Source organism: Herpailurus yagouaroundi, unplaced genomic scaffold (genome assembly GCF_014898765.1).
Source record: "Herpailurus yagouaroundi ecotype Mexico unplaced genomic scaffold, PumYag 29, whole genome shotgun sequence".
NCBI classification, from domain to species: Eukaryota; Metazoa; Chordata; class Mammalia; order Carnivora; family Felidae; genus Herpailurus; species Herpailurus yagouaroundi.
This window is the reverse complement of record NW_024412377.1, coordinates 15,057,508-15,075,724: the sequence shown is the minus strand read 5'-3', so window position 1 is coordinate 15,075,724 and position 18,217 is coordinate 15,057,508. Positions and strand designations below refer to the sequence as shown.

Genomic DNA, 18,217 nt, shown 5'->3' with positions numbered 1-18,217 from the left:
TTTTCTTGAAACAAGTTTCCAAGGGCTAAAAATAAAAGAGCTGACAAAAAAGTGATCTTGGAGAGATTAGATAGATGTTGTCTGAGTTAGAAGAGGTTCAAAGAAGACTTTTCATCTCTTGCTGAATGTGGTTGCTGATCCTCACTGAGCTGAGGATCAGAAGTGCATGTTGTTGAGGTCACTACAGCAGGAGACTATAAAGAGAGAGAGATTATAAACTAGGCGGAGCTGTGACGAGCTCACGGTGGTCAGTGTCAAGAAGGATGTGATAGCAGTACAGAGGGAAGGGACGTTCAAAGAAGAAGGAGAAATAAGTGCAAAGTATAATGTCATCAAGGTCAAAGGAAAAAAATAACATATCAAAAAGCACAGACCATCCAACAGTATCAAAAGCTGCTCAGATATTAAATAAATTTTGTAGCTAAGTCTACCAATCGCACTTAGCAACAGGGAGCATTGAGGTTCATTGCACCACCGTGGAAGTGTTTCACTGTAGTATAGTCTTACACTAGATGCGTGGTAGAAAAGGAAAACAGGAAAACCAGGCTTTCTCAATTTTATTTACTTATATATTGATTGGTCACAACTGCTATTTGCTAAAGACATTTATGTATTGCTTTTTTTTTTTTTTGCATTTGATAATTGAAACAAAAACACACAAAGCCAAAATGGAAAATAAAATAAAATGAAATAAAATAAAATAAAACAAATACAAATATTGATTCCTCTATGGTTCCTAACCTAAACCACAAAGAATAGAACCCAGTAACTTTAGTATAATTTCCTCCAAAGTCCTTATTCTGAAAGATAGATCATTATCTATTATGATTATAGAGTCACATTATCTTTGCCTTTTGTTTTCACTTATTACCATAAAACCATCTTTGTATGCTAAGGTAAAGGCTTAAAAAGGTAATTGAAAATGTTAATATACAGGCAAATGTAAGGTATATTATGTAGAATAACATTTTATTTTTTCATGAAACAATACTTTCCTTTAATTGACTTTATGAAAATGTCGTTTCTCCTCTGGGGTAAATAAGAGAGCATTCTAAATTTTATGCTCTCCCTCAGGACTAATGGAACAAAGGTGTTATTTAATATGTTTACTCCTTCATTTTTTATTAAAATTCAAAAGTGTTTTTACAGTTGTATCCCAAGGTTGCAGAATAATTTCTTAAGTTTGGTGTAAGCAACTATTATTTATAATGTAATTTTAATTTTCATGATATTTTAAGGGTTTTTATTGTTATTCAGAAGATACCTAGTCAAGATACTTAGAATGTAGTCATTTTTAATTTTGAAATAATGTTGGCTAATGTACGAGCTTTGAATTTTCAAGGAAAATATCAGCTATACCAGAGGTAGTGAAACTTTATTTTAGAACTTTTTTTTTTATAATTCTGAAATAATGTTAAAAACTAACAGCTACACAAATGATGAAATTAATATATTAATAGTGAAATATGTTTTAGTTATTAGCTGTTTGTGGATATTACTTGTATAAACACAGTCCTGGTTTTGCCACTAATTAACCATATGATCTCGGGTAATCTGTACAGACTCTTGTTTCCATATACAAATATATAATAATAAAGCATCAATTAGAAAAGAACTTTAGAGTTCTATAAAATTTATGTTTTTGTATAGGATAAATATGATTCAGTATTTTGCAGTATGGTCAGACTCCACCTAAGTGTATATCAATTATCTGAAATTGGTGCTTGGAAACCAATGAAACTCTACTTGGAATGGTAGACGTGCAATTTTTCAGTTGGGTTATGTTCCGTCAAGATTACTGTTTAAGATCATTTTTAAACAGGATGAATGGGAGAGAATTTAGAGTGACCCTTTATGATGCACTCAGAATTTAGTTCTACAGGAAGGGATACCTGGAGTTCTCTTTCCCTTCCAGGGATCTGACATTTCTTTCCCAACCTCATCCAATCACATGTGAGAGGGTCCAGAGCCAGAGCAGGTGGTAGAGCAAACCTCAATCACACTTGGGACACAACAAACCTTTCAATCAGGCTCTGAATCAGACCTCTGGCATCGACCTATAAGCCCACACATTACATAAAAGCAAGTGACTTAGATGAGTCCAGCAGCTGGACTATTCCTACTCTTGGATATAAATTTCCTGATAAATGAAGATCAGGGTAGATTTGATGTGAGGAGAGTGAGGGATTAGGAGAAAAATGTGGAGGTGATGAAGAGCTAAATGCCAACCAGTTTGTCACCTGTGATATCTTACTTAACTGTGTGGGCTCCTCTTGGTTTGAAAAAAATAAGTTTCCTTGACAAGTGTAGGGGCGCCTGGCCAGCTCAGTCAGTTGAGTTTCCGGCTCTTGATTTTGGCTCAGGTTGTGATCTCACCGTTCATGCGTTCATGCCCCACATTGGGCTCTGCAAACTCTACTTGGGATTCTCTGTCTCTCCTTCTCTCTCTTCCCCTCACATGCTCTCTATATCAAAATAAATAAATAAACTTTTAAAGAGAAAAAAAGAAGTGCCACTAACTGGTATGACCAATAGCCCAAGAGCTAATAAAAGTAATCTTCCTAACTTGGGCCACCTCCTTTCTACCAAACTTAGCACCAACATATGATCATATAAACAAGAATGAAGTGATATTTATGGGTAATAAAATCTGCTCTGAAAAATATTTTGGGGGAATATGTTGGGAGTCAGTATGGAATGTATTCAAATGCAAGCTGTGTGACAGTTCAACTTATGAAAACTCAGACCCCTTTAGAACTCCAAGTGCTTTGGGATCGTATATAAATAAATGAATAAATGAATGAGTGAATGATGTGAGAAAGGAAATATAAAAATGTTTCCTCAAATTTTAATTCCTTCCTAAATAAAATAAATTAGTAAAATTCAATAATTCATTTTTGTTTTCTTAAATAAAAATAATATGATGGATTTAAAATTCCTGATCAAACTGAAAGATAATAAAATGAAATATACTAGCCCAGAATAAAATAATCATTAGAATAATGTCCTTCCCAAGGCATCTGGGTGGCTCAGTTGGTTAAGAATCTGACTTCTGCTCAGGTCATGATCTCACAGTTCATGAGTTTGAGCCCAATATCAGGCTCTCTGCTCTCAGCACAAAGCTTTCTTTGGATCTTCTGTTCTCTTCTCTTTCTCTGCCCCTGTTCCTGCTCTCTGTCTCTCTCAAAGTTCAAACTTAATTATTATCTATATTTTGAATCAAAATATATCACAAATATTTTTTAATTTGGGAAAATAAGCAAATATAACCAAGTATAATAATAAACCCAGCATGATCTCCTATATTTCATTAGGCTGATATGGCACTAATATTGGTGAAGAACGCAAATTACATCTACAATTTGCTAAGACTGCTGATCACATTCTCCCTGTTATACATGCACATAAATTCCCTTGAAATCAACAACCAACCATTTTAACATAAAGAAAAGTAACTTGATTTATTAACAACGGTAAGACATTTTACTATAATAAACTAGGCAGTCTGTAGAAATAGATGATTTAAGTTAGAACAACCCCCTTTACTTAATCATAAAGATGAACTGAACATATATATTGGATGATAAATCTACACCTCTGAATGGAATGAAGTAAGTTACTTGAGGATGGGGCCCTGAATTAGAAAGCTCTAAGTGGGATTTACACTAAAATAAATAGGAAGATATTAGATGCATATTCGCTGAATTCAGCAAAAGTCTGTTTTTTTCCTCCCCCAGAAATAAAGTGCTATATTAGATAATATCTTTCAAGTGTAAGCAGCATATTTGGGAAACTATTTTTAAATAGCATGACATTTGTGAAACAGGGTCACATGTAGTATCAGCTTTTCATTTCCAGCTTTCTCTAAGCATTGCATTCCAAACACAGCCACTCACCGCTTCCCCGTGTCTGCCGTAATCTCCCCCCATTGTGTTCTGCCGTTACCTAGTCAGTATCCTTTTATTCCAGACTTCTCAACGTGATTTTCTGACCCTTTATATAGGTGTTCTGTCTTTTTTTTCCCCTCATTCCTAGAGGCACCCCTTGCCTTTTCTCTGCAAAATTAGATTCTCCAGTACACTGTAACCATCTCTTTCCACATATAGTGAACTTCTCTCACACAATTATCCTTTGCACTTATGGCTTGAAAATCTGTTTCTTTTCCTCTTTCTATTGTCATCTTAAAAGCTCATGCACACTATAATATCTAGTTGAGAAAAAGACAAATCTCATGTATTGTATTATTTAGGGATATCCATAAAAAATGGGTGAAATTATAAAGAAAAACAAGGAAACAGTAATGATAAAGTAAGAGTAGAAGTAACTTTTTAGAAGTATAAGGGAAAGGTCAACTTCTGGGGTACTGGCTATGTTCTTTATCAGAGGATAGCTAACCTGGTGTTTGTTTGTTTTACAAGATACATATCATTAAGGCTGCCAGATAAAATACGGTATAGAATTGTGAATTTCAGGGTGCCCGGGTGGCTTAGTGAGTTAAGCATCAGACTGTTGATTTCGGCTCAGGTCATGATCTTGGTGACAGCATGGAGATTGCTTGGGATTCTCTTTTTCTCTGCCCCTTGCCTGCTTGTGCTCTCTCTCTCTATCTCTCTCAAAATAAATAAACACTAAAAAATAAATATGAATTTGAAATAAATATATATATGTCTGTAGGTGTATATTCGGTGTGTATGTGAATATGTAGCATAAGTATGTCACATGCTATACATAAAAATTTTGTTTCTATATATATATATTTATCTATGTATATACATATATGTACATTATGTACACACATATACGTGTCCTACATGCCATTTGAATGTACTTCTTTGATTATTATACTTTAAAGAATGTTAATAGCAATGAACCTAGTAACTGCTATCATAAAACCTAGAATACCAGCTGACTGAGAACATTCTGTAGAGCTGAAGTAAAGAATATTGGATCTAATAGCACAAAATAGAAGTGAAGTAATTCTATTTAGTAATGGCTTCCTATCATCAAATAGAAAGATGTGAAAATACTGAGAAACAGCCAAAGGAAAGTGCCCAAGACCCATTTACATCATTTCATCTAATGGTTGTGGCATTATTGATAATAATCCACATGCCCAACTGGTCACTCGGTTCCCTGTTCTGTGTTTTTTTTAAAAAAACAAAATGGGATATGGTAATGGAAACTCATCCCCTTTGGTGTGAGAAATCTCAGATTACAGTCTAGGTGCTTCCACCAGTCACTTGTGCGATCTTAGACTTGGATCTTAGTCATCCATGTAATTTCTCTTGAGCCTCAGTTTCCTTGAGGAAACCCACAGTTTGCCATGAGGATTAAATTACAAAGTTATATAAAAAAAAAAAATGGGCAATGTGAAAAATTCCTATGAAATAAAAGTTAGGTACAAATAAACTAACGTCTTGTACAGCTTGATAGATATATGCAGTTATGGATGTCTGATGATATTATTCTAAAGGGTAATAGACAAGAGAGATCAACCATGTAAAATATCCCTGCTTTGATTTCCTACAAAGCATCAAAAGTCAAGGGTTTAAGGTAGGGGTTCCCTCTTCCCATTTAACAGAAACTGAAAAATCTTTCCTTTAGTGTATATACCTAGAAGGATTAAGAATCCATAGATAGAACAACATACACCATTATTCTTCCAGCCAAAATTCCATTTTGCTCTTTCCTCCTCTGTTTCCCTCAGTGTGAAGACCAGATGGTTAGCCCACAGTGAACTAAGAATCCTAAACACATAACAAATGTGAATGTTACGTTTTTCTAGAGAAGATCAGTGATTCTCAATGCTTTAAAGGGATATTTTTATTTTATTTTTTACATTCCTTGAGATGATAAAAAAACAAAACAAACAAACAAACACTTCAAATGTTTTCCAGAGAGTGCAGAGATCAGGGTTGTGTTACAATGCACGCCTAAACAAAATGTAGTTGGTGACATTGCTGATGTCAAGTCTACAAGAATTTCCTTCCTTTCTTCTAACTCTTCATCCTCTTTCCATTTTTCTTCAGCAATTGTAGTACTTTTTATCACCCTGAGACGCAGCAAAAAAGAGCCCCTGATCATTTCAGAGGAGGACGTGCGAGAGAATGTGGTCACCTATGATGACGAGGGGGGCGGGGAGGAAGACACCGAGGCCTTTGACATCACAGCCTTGAGGAACCCTTCTGCCGCCGAGGAGCTCAAGTATCGGAGAGATATTCGACCCGAAGTGAAACTCACCCCCAGACACCAGACATTGTCCACCCTAGAAAGTATAGATGTTCAGGAATTTATTAAGCAAAAACTGGCAGAAGCCGACCTAGACCCCAGCGTCCCCCCTTATGACTCTCTTCAGACTTATGCCTACGAAGGTCAGAGATCGGAGGCTGGCTCCATCAGCTCACTGGATTCAGCAACCACACAGTCAGACCAGGATTATCACTACCTTGGAGACTGGGGACCCGAATTTAAAAAGTTAGCCGAACTCTATGGAGAAATAGAATCTGAAAGAACAACTTAGGGGGTTAATTCTGGCAAACCTTCTAGAATTTGCTTCCTGAGCAAGTGGAGATATAACCTCAGCAATGGCAAGGAAGACACATGGAAACAGTACTTGGAACTGAGCAAGCTGGCCACAGCTACTGTAGAAACAAGTGCCCTTTTCATGATCGAAACGGGGTCATTTAATCAGAAGAGAGTCAAATTAAAAAAAAATATATACAGAGAAAAAGCTATTGTTCCTTGTGTATATTTTCAATTGTTCAATAAAGTCTGTGGTACTGTTTAATTTAAGAATACCTGAATGAAGCCAAACAATGAAGTTTGTTTCAATATCTTGTGATTTCTTTTCAAAGGCAAAACTAAACCCAAAGGGTCCAAATCACTTAGGACTAGGGGTGGTATGCTGAGAAATGAAGCTTGTGCAGGTAATCGGGACCTTGTTTTCCACTTCTCTGTGTGGACTCTTGAGACCCACACTCTGTTACTGTGCAAGATCTTATTAGCATCGTGTTGTGTTCAAATGCCATGAGGTTTATCCAGTATACCGGGTCCCGCCACCATGGACTTGTATGCACCATTTTCCTTTGCCCTCCCCACTTCTTTTCTCCATATGAAATCGATGGAACATGGGGACTTGCTGCTTGCTCTCTAATGTATGCAATTTCTGTGCACCACTTGTGCACTGCTCTGAAGACAGAGACCACTGTCTCTGTCCTGCCTGCCCTCCTTTATTTTCACAAAAGAACCCCGCCCTTGTTGTGTTTGTTTGTTTGTTTTTAATCGATAGAATGAATGGTTTCAGTAAGATATACTCCGATAATCTGATATGTCAGGGAAAGGTTTAATTTAAAAAAATAGTCACACACCTTATCCTACATAAAACATTGGAAAACTCGATTATTTTTTCCAGTCCTTTTGCTTTCGTACATTGAACTCCGCGGTTTGGATCATTCCGATACCTAAAATTAGCTGTTGGACATTTTGCTGGTTGGTTTAGACGTCGGTTTCATTTGCTTATTTGTATGCACCTCACATGGTAGCAATGTAATCTGAAAAGATGATACTCCAATTTGAGTAATTCTTACAGACTTTGGATCGGCTGACCTTTATTCCTTACACACGTTCAGATTCTCCCTGTCTCACTGACTGCTTAGCTCTTACCTGTTTGGGATCTACGGCAAAATGTATAAAACTGAAGGCAAAAATACAGCAGCTTCACAGTTACTATCCTTGGAAAAGTACCTCAAAGTCTCTGAGCTTCAGGGTCCCAAACTGCAAAGCAGAGATGGTAAAGACTTCCTGACTCTCTCCCGGGCTTGTGTGGGGATCAATAAGCATCTGTAAAAATGCTTTGCGCACTGCAAAGCGTTCTATTGTGTAAAGGCTTGCAGGCGCTATCTGATTTTCTAATTCTATTAGCTTATAAATATATAGTTCCATACATTTGAATAAAATATTATATTATCGTGAGAGAATTTCATAAGACTTTCAACAGTGAAGCAACTGCTAGCTAAACATATAATACGCAAGTTTAATTATTTTGGTATTTTCCCAAATAAACTAATTTTCTTCAATTTTCTCGTTTTTTTTTTCTCTAAAATTGTTTAGATAATATTTTGCTGTTGTTGCTAAGCATAATGGTCCTATCCTCCAGACATGACCATATTTATATATTGCAGATAGATTGGAATTTTGAAACCCACAAATTACGAATTATCGCAAAGAGGAATCTGTCCTTTGCTCTTTGAAATTTATCAAAATCTAGCGTCCTCAAAGTTACATGGCATTTTCTGTCTGATTCTACCTATGTGCAAAATTTAAATTTTGCCTCTGTTTGCAACTGCCCTGTGCTATCATATTTCAGTTTTGAGGTGTGGGAAGTGAGTTTAACTTGAATAATTCTGTGTTCTAAGCCTGAGGAATAAAATTGAATTTAAGTTTTTTACAACATTTTAGCTTTCCAGATGCTGCTTTATCATTTTTTATATAGTAATGGTGTGATTTCTGGTATAAAACTGTATCAGAAGAAACACTCAGGGGCTTTGGGGAATAAGCTCTGGAGATACATACTCTGATGACACTGATATTGGACTACATTCACCATGAAAGTAGGGTACCCCTTTGGAGAACTACTATGGATTCGGGTGTTAGGACTTTCCTATATGCAAAGAGAAGCTGGAAGGTCAGGTTTTGGAACTGCATTGCATTAGGCTTTGGATTTAGATCTTTGATAAAGTATTCACAACCTTTATTTTGCTTTGTTTTGTTTGATTTTGGTTTGTTTTCTCAATATTCACCTGGTAACTTTACAGATGGGGGTTTGAAAGATGAAAATGTATATGTACGTTTAACCACTTACATAAAAGCCAAGGTCCTCTGCATGGTTTTGGGTACTAAAATACTTTCCAGATTTTGTGGGGGGAAAAAAAGCAACTCAGTTCCATCTAATTTTATTTATTTGTTTGTTTCATTGTTTTTAAAGTTTTTTTTTTTTTTTTTTAATTTATTTTGAGGTAGAGCATGGGCAGGGAAGGGGCAGAGAGGAAGGGAGGGAGAGACAGAATCCCAACCAGGCTCTGCACTGTGAGTGCAGAGCCCAGTGCAAGGCTTGAACTCATGAAACGTGAGATCATGACATGAACTGAAATCCAGAGTCAGATGCTTAAATGACTGAGCCACCCAGGCGCCCCAGATCCATATAATTTTAATTGCACATTATAATGATAATGGATTTCTTCTGAGCTCCTATGTAATATTAAATCTAATATGGAGGTAAAATAGAGCTTCTGTAGCCCTGAGATACTATGTTTCTCTGTTGATTTATTCTAGAATTTTGTTACTGTAAGCATTCCAAGTGTATATTTTATATGAACTCTGAAATCAGGCAATTATATCATTATGAATTAGATCTCATTTTTTTCTGCTAGTTTGAGATAAGAAAAAAATGATATATAAATGCTCTGCAAATAGACTTAAATAATTTTAACAATATCTTGCTTTAAAAACTCCAGTTTGTCAGTGTCAGAAGAAAATTCTCAATGACGTTACTGTGCAAAGAGTTTGCATATGAACTCTGAGTATTTAGTAGCCACAGAAAGTTAGCTATGAATCATATGTGACTCCATATAGAATCAGCTATGGAATCACTCATGTATCTTGAAAAACACATTTTGTAAGCCTTAGTTGCTATTTACACATCTAAATAAAATATAGCTTTGAAATCAATTTACTTATTTCTACTAAAATAATTTTCTACACAGACCCTATACAAAACGGTGGCTACTAATTAGAGAATTATATAAACAATTATAATAATTTTTATCCAAGGTGTTTTTTATGAGAATTTTTAAATTCCAGATAGTCTTTGTGCAAACACTGGAAAATTAATAGCTCTTTCAGGAATCACTAAAGATGTATCGTCAGAAATTCTTTCTATAAGAAATCTGTACAAACACAGATTTGAGGTGGAGATTGACAACAAAATTATCCTTAAAATAAGGCTCTATAAAAAATTAACTTATGACCTTTCTTTAACCTGGTTAAAAGAAGAAAAATATTCTGAGGGAAATTGCATTCACATAATCACACACACACACTCACACACACGCACACACACACAATATGGCTTCTTGAAAAATATTTGGAGAGTAAAAGAATATTCAAAGTAGTGACTTGGATATTGATGTGATCCAAATATGTGATGTATATAGAAAATTTTAGTACTCAACATGTGAACAATTGGCCTTTATTTTGTGTCCAGTCTTGGGCTAACCTTTTAGTACTGTCAATGATTAGGGCTGATTCACAAGGGTGTTTACACAGAGCAGACAAAATTGTTCTAAATCAAAATTTTATAGGGGCGCCTGGGTGGCGCAGTCGGTTAAGCGTCCGACTTCAGCCAGGTCACGATCTCGCGGTCCGTGAGTTCGAGCCCCGCATCAGGCTCTGGGCTGATGGCTCAGAGCCTGGAGCCTGTTTCCGATTCTGTGTCTCCATCTCTCTCTGCCCCTCCCCCGTTCATGCTCTGTCTCTCTCTGTCCCAAAAATAAATAAAACGTTGAAAAAAAAATTTAAATCAAAATTTTATAAGTGATGATTTAATGGACACAGTGCAGCCATTACACATTAGCAAATGCTTTCTGATATTTTGTATACCACCATGTAGTCAGAAATATGGGTTGAAAGGGGAAGGTATATTGAGTCCACCATTTTTAGCAGTGTAGAAAGCTTCAAAACAATTACTCAGTGTTAAATTTGTTCTTACAGACCTGCGTAGGTTTGATTTGTTGTCTCCTTTTTGGTTTAGTTGAATATATAGAGAAAACAAACTGGAATTCAGATAGATTCATTCATTTCAACAGCTATCAAGAAGTGCCAGTTAAGTAATAGGTATAGTGGAACACACATGTATCCGATATTTTGGGGTAAGTAGTCTTTGCTTTTTAGTACGGACAGTGCTTGATTAGCTATTTAAGAAATTAGAACTCTAAAGCTGATTATTCTGGAAAGAGGAAAGAGTCCCATATTTCAAACTCAAATTGTACTTAGCTTCAAGGTATGATAACATTCAATTAACTCACTTGGCTTTCAATTTCAAGAACAGAACAAATCTCAGAATAGTTCTTGGGAGATATGCAACTCAAATTCAAACTTTCTCTCTCTCTCTCTTCTTTTTCTCTCTCTCTCTCTCTCCCCCCCCTCTCTTTTATCCCTTAGGATTAAAGGCAAATTAAATATTATCTGAGAGAAACAAAACTATTTCAACTTTTATTTTCCACCTCATCTGCAGAAGGTAAATCTTTTTGCAACGTAAATTTAGAAATCTTCTAAACCCTGGAGCCAAAAGTAGCTCACAACCATTTGAAGATAAAACCACCACAGAAGCCACTCTTTTCCACAGATTCCAAATACATCATTTTTAAATGAAAATTCAGCGCTCTTTAACATGTGAAAAGATGTATTCTTAACTTTTACTTATATCAGTGAAAGATGTAGTTTTGTTGTTGTTTTTTAAATAAGGAAGAGATCAGAGGGAAACAGAACACATTCTTCTTTGAAGCATTAATACAGGGGGGAAAAAGTGCTCTTAGGCTAGTAAGGCATGATTACATTTATCTACTTACTGAGTCTACAAAAGGAAGGGTCTTTACCCTTCAACACTACAAAGACATCAAACCTATTTTAGTAATGATTCATTTTTAAAGTCTTAGGTGAGAGTGAATGGAGAAAATAGGCATTTAAGGACTCTCAAAATTATATCCTGTGAGGAAGGCATGTGCCATTTACAGATTAACGTGGGTTCACCAAATGGTCTAGTCTTATTGCTCAGCAATATTAGCTTTGGAAGGAAGAAAATGGGCCATAATAGTTAGTGTCACCCAAATAATTTCATCAAGGCAATTTTTCACATGTCAAATGCATCAAATTCTTACTCTAAATCATCTACTATCATTTTCAAAGTGCTTTTCAAATGTCTTAGTTTCAAACAGAAATTCACTCGATCTAACATTTATTAATTAAGTTCATCTAATGATGCAGTACATGTAAGATACTATTCCAGGCACTGAAAAAGATGTAATATATATGAACATTATATATATGTATATAATATATATATATATAATATATATATATATATATATCTTGATGGTATGTTTTATCAGCAATGAAATTAGAGTCTCTCTTGAGAGTTAAGGCTGACATATAAAAAGCTATAGACAATATAATATAAAGCAAAAAGTAGCAAGTGTTCTAAAAGAGTCTTGAACACCATACTAGGGAAGTTCCCAGGATCACTCTGAAAGTGTGTCAATACTGTGCAATACTGGGAGCACTCTCTATAGGACACGAAAATGATATAGGGCAAGGGGGGAGTAGAATAGAGGGGACAGCTTATACAAATGTACAAAGGTAGATTATTCTATATGGAATAGAGGATTCATTCAGGGAAATAATGATAATGCAAGATGTTATGAAAACTTGGATTTAGATTTAAGGTAATTGAATGAAATCTACTCATTAAGCAATGTCATTGAGTTTATTTTCCCCCCAAACAGAACAGTGATGGTGGCCAGATTTCTCTTTTAGGTATCTGAGTCTTTTATTAACATCTATGATTCAGTGAAGATATATTAAAGAAAGATTCTATAGTTATGTATACCAGCAGAAGAAATATTAGACCGACTTAACTCATTTCCAAAGGATGATTACTTATTTTAGGAATATACTTCAGAAAAAAATTCATAGGTGATGTACATTGTAGGTTTGATTGTTGGAGTCATTTTATCAATTTATTCATTATAATACAAATAAATTAAAATGAGGGCAAGAAATATTTCTGAGGGCAATATTTATTCATATAAATTTGTTCTTAACTGGATAAATGTACCATTATAATCATTGTTTTAGGTAGAAAAATATTTCAAGGAAAAAAAATAATATCCAAATACCAAAGACTGAACAGAGGCCTTATTAAAACTACCAGTTATTGTTTAATAATTATTTTTAATACCTAACAAAAGATGTCACATGCTCTAGGGTTTCATAATATAAAAATTTCCATTTGGATTTATTTTTAAAAGGTGGCTATCATTCAACAGAAAGATTCAATAATTTGTTAATATCACAGGTAGACTTAGCCTGAAAGCCCACCTTTTATACCTTCTATTTCTCACTTTTTCTTCCTTCACATTTACTTGCCTTTTTTTTTACGACCACTGAGTAGCTGTGTTTGAGCAATTTCTATATTTCATGTATTTTTCAGAACAAATTCAAGAAAATGTTTTTCAGAAATAGAAAGTAGTTATCATGTTATTTTCAGGGCTTTGATTTTCAATGCATTTTCTCCCCCTCTGTCACTAATCATGCTCTTCCTCACCAAAAAGTAATAAACGAAAATTGCATTCAGAAAAATACTCTGTGAAAATAACTTTTTGAGCTTGAGGTTTCATTCCATGATGGGATTGGGTTTTGTCACTCTCGCAGCCCTGTGCATCTGCAGACCCTTGGGATTCATTCTGACTTCATTTTTTCCAAGATAGCCGGGGTGGGGGGAACGTCATTTTTGTTCATTTGAAATTTATTTCAAATATTTCAAAAGGCTTTGAATATATTTCCTAAACCATTGAAATTATAAATTAAAATAAAGCTTTACTCTTTGCAAATCATTTTCAATATCATGCTTTAAATGTTTAAAGTACAATTGTCGTTTTCAAAACAGAAGTGTAATTTGGTCGATACCCTTTCCTTCATTTAAAAGAAAACTTAGATAATTATTTTTCTGAAAAATTAACACAGAGTACATCTCCCAAATTCCATCACCTAAGTTATGTTTTCTGTTTCTGATTGCACACATTTCACAATGATTTGACAATGGTAGTATGTGACAAACAGCATATCAATAAAATACCACATTAAAAATTACTTTTCATTGTACCTCATAGTTCAGTGCTTAATCTTCTTTTAATTTGTATTTCACTAAATTCTCCTCAGAATATGATTTCTGAGGCCTGGAAATATATATACTCCTTCACCTGCCTCCTACCATTTGCCATTTTGTTTCACTCAGTCTTACATTAGTCACCTCATCTGTATCGGTTTCTGTTTGAGAGAATCAATGATACAGGAAAGAGAAATTCTTTATTGGGACAAACCCTCTTGAAAATAACCAGGTCACAGCTCAACTTTCTTTTTTTTTTTTTACAGCTCAACTTTCTTGATTCCTACTGAAAGTTTTGAGTTAAAATATGAAACTGAAACTGGCGGAAAAAAAAACCCTTAGGTTTAAGAATCTAGGATTCAGAACACATATTAGGAATCTCTGTATGTACTTGCATGAGTTTAAATTTCAGTGAAAACATTGTTTAAATTCTCCTTCAGTTTCAAATGGAAATAGTAATATCTTATATTTATCTCACAGAATTGTTAGGAATACCGGATGTGTTTTTTGTGTATAAAACACAGAAATGAGAACATTTCTTTGGCAAGTTGAGTAATCTTATTATTATAGGTTTTTTCTTTTTCTTTCTTTCTTTTTTTTTTTTTTTTTTGGTCCCCTCCCTGGCCTCAAAAAATTATTGGGTTATATATTACAGGAATGAAAGCTCTGCATAGTCTCAAAACAGGCTAAGCACAGAGATACGTTCTTCATCCAAGGAGGCAAAGAAAAAGAGCCATTCCAATATTAGCCCACTGGATCCTTCTTTTCACCATTCAGAGGACAAAAGAAATTATAATCTCTATTTAACTGTATGTATTGGATTTCCCTCCATACCTTTAGTACACAAAAATCTCAACAAGATTAGAGTAATACATTAGAATTACGTTATGAATCATACATAGTATTTATTGACTTCTCTGTTTCAGAATATATTTTATAAACACAGGTTTCTCTTGTTACGTAATTATTAAAAAATGTGAAAGGTAGTTCTTGTGATTTTTTTGTACAAACAATAAAAATATTTAGATCCAAGGTATTTGGTAGTTTATAAAAAAACTCTTAAAATGCAAGGGAAACAAAACTCATAGCATAGCTATGGAATATATTTTGCATGAACAAAGAAACACACTTCTATGACCTCTGGGAGGTCTTTGGCAAAAATTACAGGAACTCTATCATGTACAAAAACACTATGTTATTTTATAATAATTAATAAACAACCCAGAATAATAAATAGTCCAATATCACACAGTTCTTGCAAATTCGTGAATAGAGTAGATACGATGCCTAACATAGAAGAAAACCTGCACCTCCTTTGAAATCTATCTTCCTCTCTATTTTATCCACAACCCAGGAAAAGCTGGTTGTTGATTGCTCTTTACACATTATTCATTGTGGTATAGTGGTCTCTCCAGTAGGGAATAAAGCCTATTCCCCAATTTCAATCAAAGAAGAATGTTCCTATTTAAGGAGGCATTGAACAAAATAAAAATGATTTGGTAAAGGCTACTTCATTGTCAGACCATAAAACTTCATATTCTACATGTAGGAAAGGAAACACTTGTTCTCAGAAAAGATACCTTCCTTTTGAAGAAATTAATGTCAGTGCATTTCATTAGGACACAGTAAGTTAAGAATATTAAGTCTTGTTGGAAACAACAGCATATTTTGAGGAACTTTTGGATTTCCTCTGTATCCCAGTCATACACCAGCTCCTCTCTGTTAAATGGCGGCCTACTCTTCCTGTTCACCGAAAGGTAGATGTCACTAATTAAGTAAAATAACAGAAGTCCACATTTTTCTCTTTCTCTTTCCCAAATCTTATTTTGTCTCAACAAACAAGTTTGACATCTAGGACATTTCAAAAATCCCTCTGCAGTCACCTTCAATAGCTACTTATTTCTCTGTCAGTTAAAGAATTGTTCTCTCACATTTTCATTCAGCCTTTACTTGAAGAAAACCATTGAAGAATTTGTTTTAAAGCAACATAGAAAAGGAAAATCAAAGTGTCGGTGAAGTACTACGGTTTTCTGAGAGGGTTATGCCCTCGCACATTTAATCACTGATTTTCACCAGCGGCGTCTTAAAGACGACTCACCAACAGCCTAACCAGGTTACACTTAATTGTTGGAAGAACACATTAAATAATGAGGGAACTGATTTCTTTCACCCCCCAAATAAAAGTTATGACATTATTACCATAGAACAGAACCTGACAGTAGAGCAAAGGAAGTAAACAAGGAATTGTGGGAGTTTTTTTGTTTGTTTTTGTGGGGCTTTTAGGAGTATAGCTGACACACAGGGTTACATTAGTTTCAGGTGTACAACATAGTGAATCAACAAGTTTATTTGTTACGCTGCCACCATTTGTCATCACACAACGCTAGCTATTACAATGTCATTGACTATATTCCTTGTGCTGTGCCTTTTATTCCTGAGACTTCCTGTTTTGCAAAATGCTAGGGACCATGCCAAGAAGATTAAAGCCAGAGGTAGGTAGAAAGAGATTCGAGTACTTGCCCCTGGAGATGTTTTCATCTCCCAGTGGGGCGACTAAACATCCGTGGGCAGCATTAGGGAGCGTAGAGACAAGGATTTCACTCTGTTCAGTCATATTTTTAAATAAAAACACTTCCGGGGGCTCCTAGGTGTAAAGTAAATCTTTGTTAATGAGAAAAAGCACTTACTGTGGGTCTCTCCTTAGGAAAGCTCCCAGTGTTGAATTTTCAGACAGAAATTGGAAGAAGAAATAAAGGTACCCTGAAGAATTCATGTGTGCAATAATCTGGGGCCACACAGGGGGAGGTGAGGGGGGAGAAAAGTGAGATTCTTAATTCTTGGATCAATTGTTTAGTATTTATAGGAATATTCAGATTTTCTAATTCTTCTTTAGTGAGTTTGGGCAAAATAATACTTTTGCAGACCGTTGTCTTTTTAAAATGGTCCAAATTTTTAGCAAGAAGGCATTTGTATTATCTTACTATCTTTTTAATACATAGTGCATCTACATCTATCGCCTTTTTATCATCAAATGTTTTTCAACCTCTCCCCCTTTTTAATTTGAAAGAATTTTGTCAAATTTATCACTTTTAATTGAATATATTCAACTTTTATATTTTATCTATAGCATATATATATGTATATATATATTTTAATTTTCTAATTTCTGCTCTCAGCTTCATTCTTTTTTAAATTAGTATGCTTTATTTGGCTTTATTAATTAATCTCTATTGGATACTTAAAGTTTAAAACCCAACTCATTTAAATTAAGATTTTCTTATTTTCTATTATTTGTCTTCTGAGACACAAGTCTCTTCCCCAAGTGTTTTATCTCTATCAGGGAAATCCTCTTTGCTATAACAGACACAATGAAAATCTTGGTGGTTTATCAGAATAGAAGTTTATTTCTTGCTCTGGTAAAGTCTGTGTTCTCAACTGATAGTTAGATCTCCCCAGGCTGTGATCCATGCATCCAGTCACCTTCCATTTTATATTTCTGATACCCCCTAGGACTTGGAATCCAATGTCCTGTATCCAGTTGCCTTCATGGAAAAGACAGACTGATCCACTCATATTCTATTTGGTGAGATCTGCTACCATAACTTACCTAGATGCAAGAAAAGGTATGAAATGTCACTGCCTATGGCTCATTTGGGGACTGATCATGTATGCATCCTCTGCCTACACATGTCAAAATTCTAGACTCCCGGTAGTAAAGGAGACGGTCAAAATAAATCATATTATTTTTTCACAGACAGTTTAGGTGTTATAAACCATGCTTACCAGTTAGGGAATAATGGGAAGTCTTCCAAAGTCTAATCTCTCAGATGTTATCCAAGGGGTCAAATTGCAAGCAGACCTTCGTAAGGAAAGCACTCTTAGGCTTCCTATATGCATTGTTTACTGAAAACTTGCTATGGTGTTTTGGGGAGAAAATATACAATTTCTCACCATTAAATAGTTTAGATTTAGGGGTTTTTTTTGGTAAATGTTCTTTATTACGGAAGTTCACAATTATGCCTTGTTTGCTGAGAGTATTTTTTTTTTAAAAATCATCACAAATGTGTGTATTACTCAGCCTTCTCTAGAGAAGCAGAATTAATAGGGTGTGTGTGTGAGGAGATTGATTATAAGAAATTGACTCAAGCAATTATGGAGGCTAGTTAGTATAGAATCTGCAGTGTGGGCAGCAGGCTGGACATTTAGGAGAACCAAGGAGGTACAGATGAAGTATAAGGCATTCCACTGGGGAATTATCTCTGCTGGAGGGAGCTGGTC

The 18,217-nt window shown here is 34.9% G+C and overlaps 1 protein-coding gene across 8 annotated transcripts in view; it reads left to right on the top strand.

Annotated features, from left to right (window-relative positions):
• CDH18 (cadherin 18) overlaps positions 1 to 8,451 on the top strand; it is a 1,020,275-nt gene extending 1,011,824 nt beyond the window's left edge. For 3 of the 8 annotated variants that reach the window (XM_040494419.1, XM_040494422.1, XM_040494413.1), the window contains one exon: positions 6,030 to 8,451. In XM_040494419.1, the coding sequence (XP_040350353.1) occupies positions 6,030 to 6,520 (491 nt within the window). In that variant the 3' untranslated portion in view covers positions 6,521 to 8,451. The remainder of the gene's footprint in view (positions 1 to 6,029) is intronic. The other 5 variants (XM_040494409.1, XM_040494418.1, XM_040494441.1 and 2 more) reach the window with 3 other exon arrangements.
• Positions 8,452 to 18,217: the final 9,766 nt, after the last annotated feature.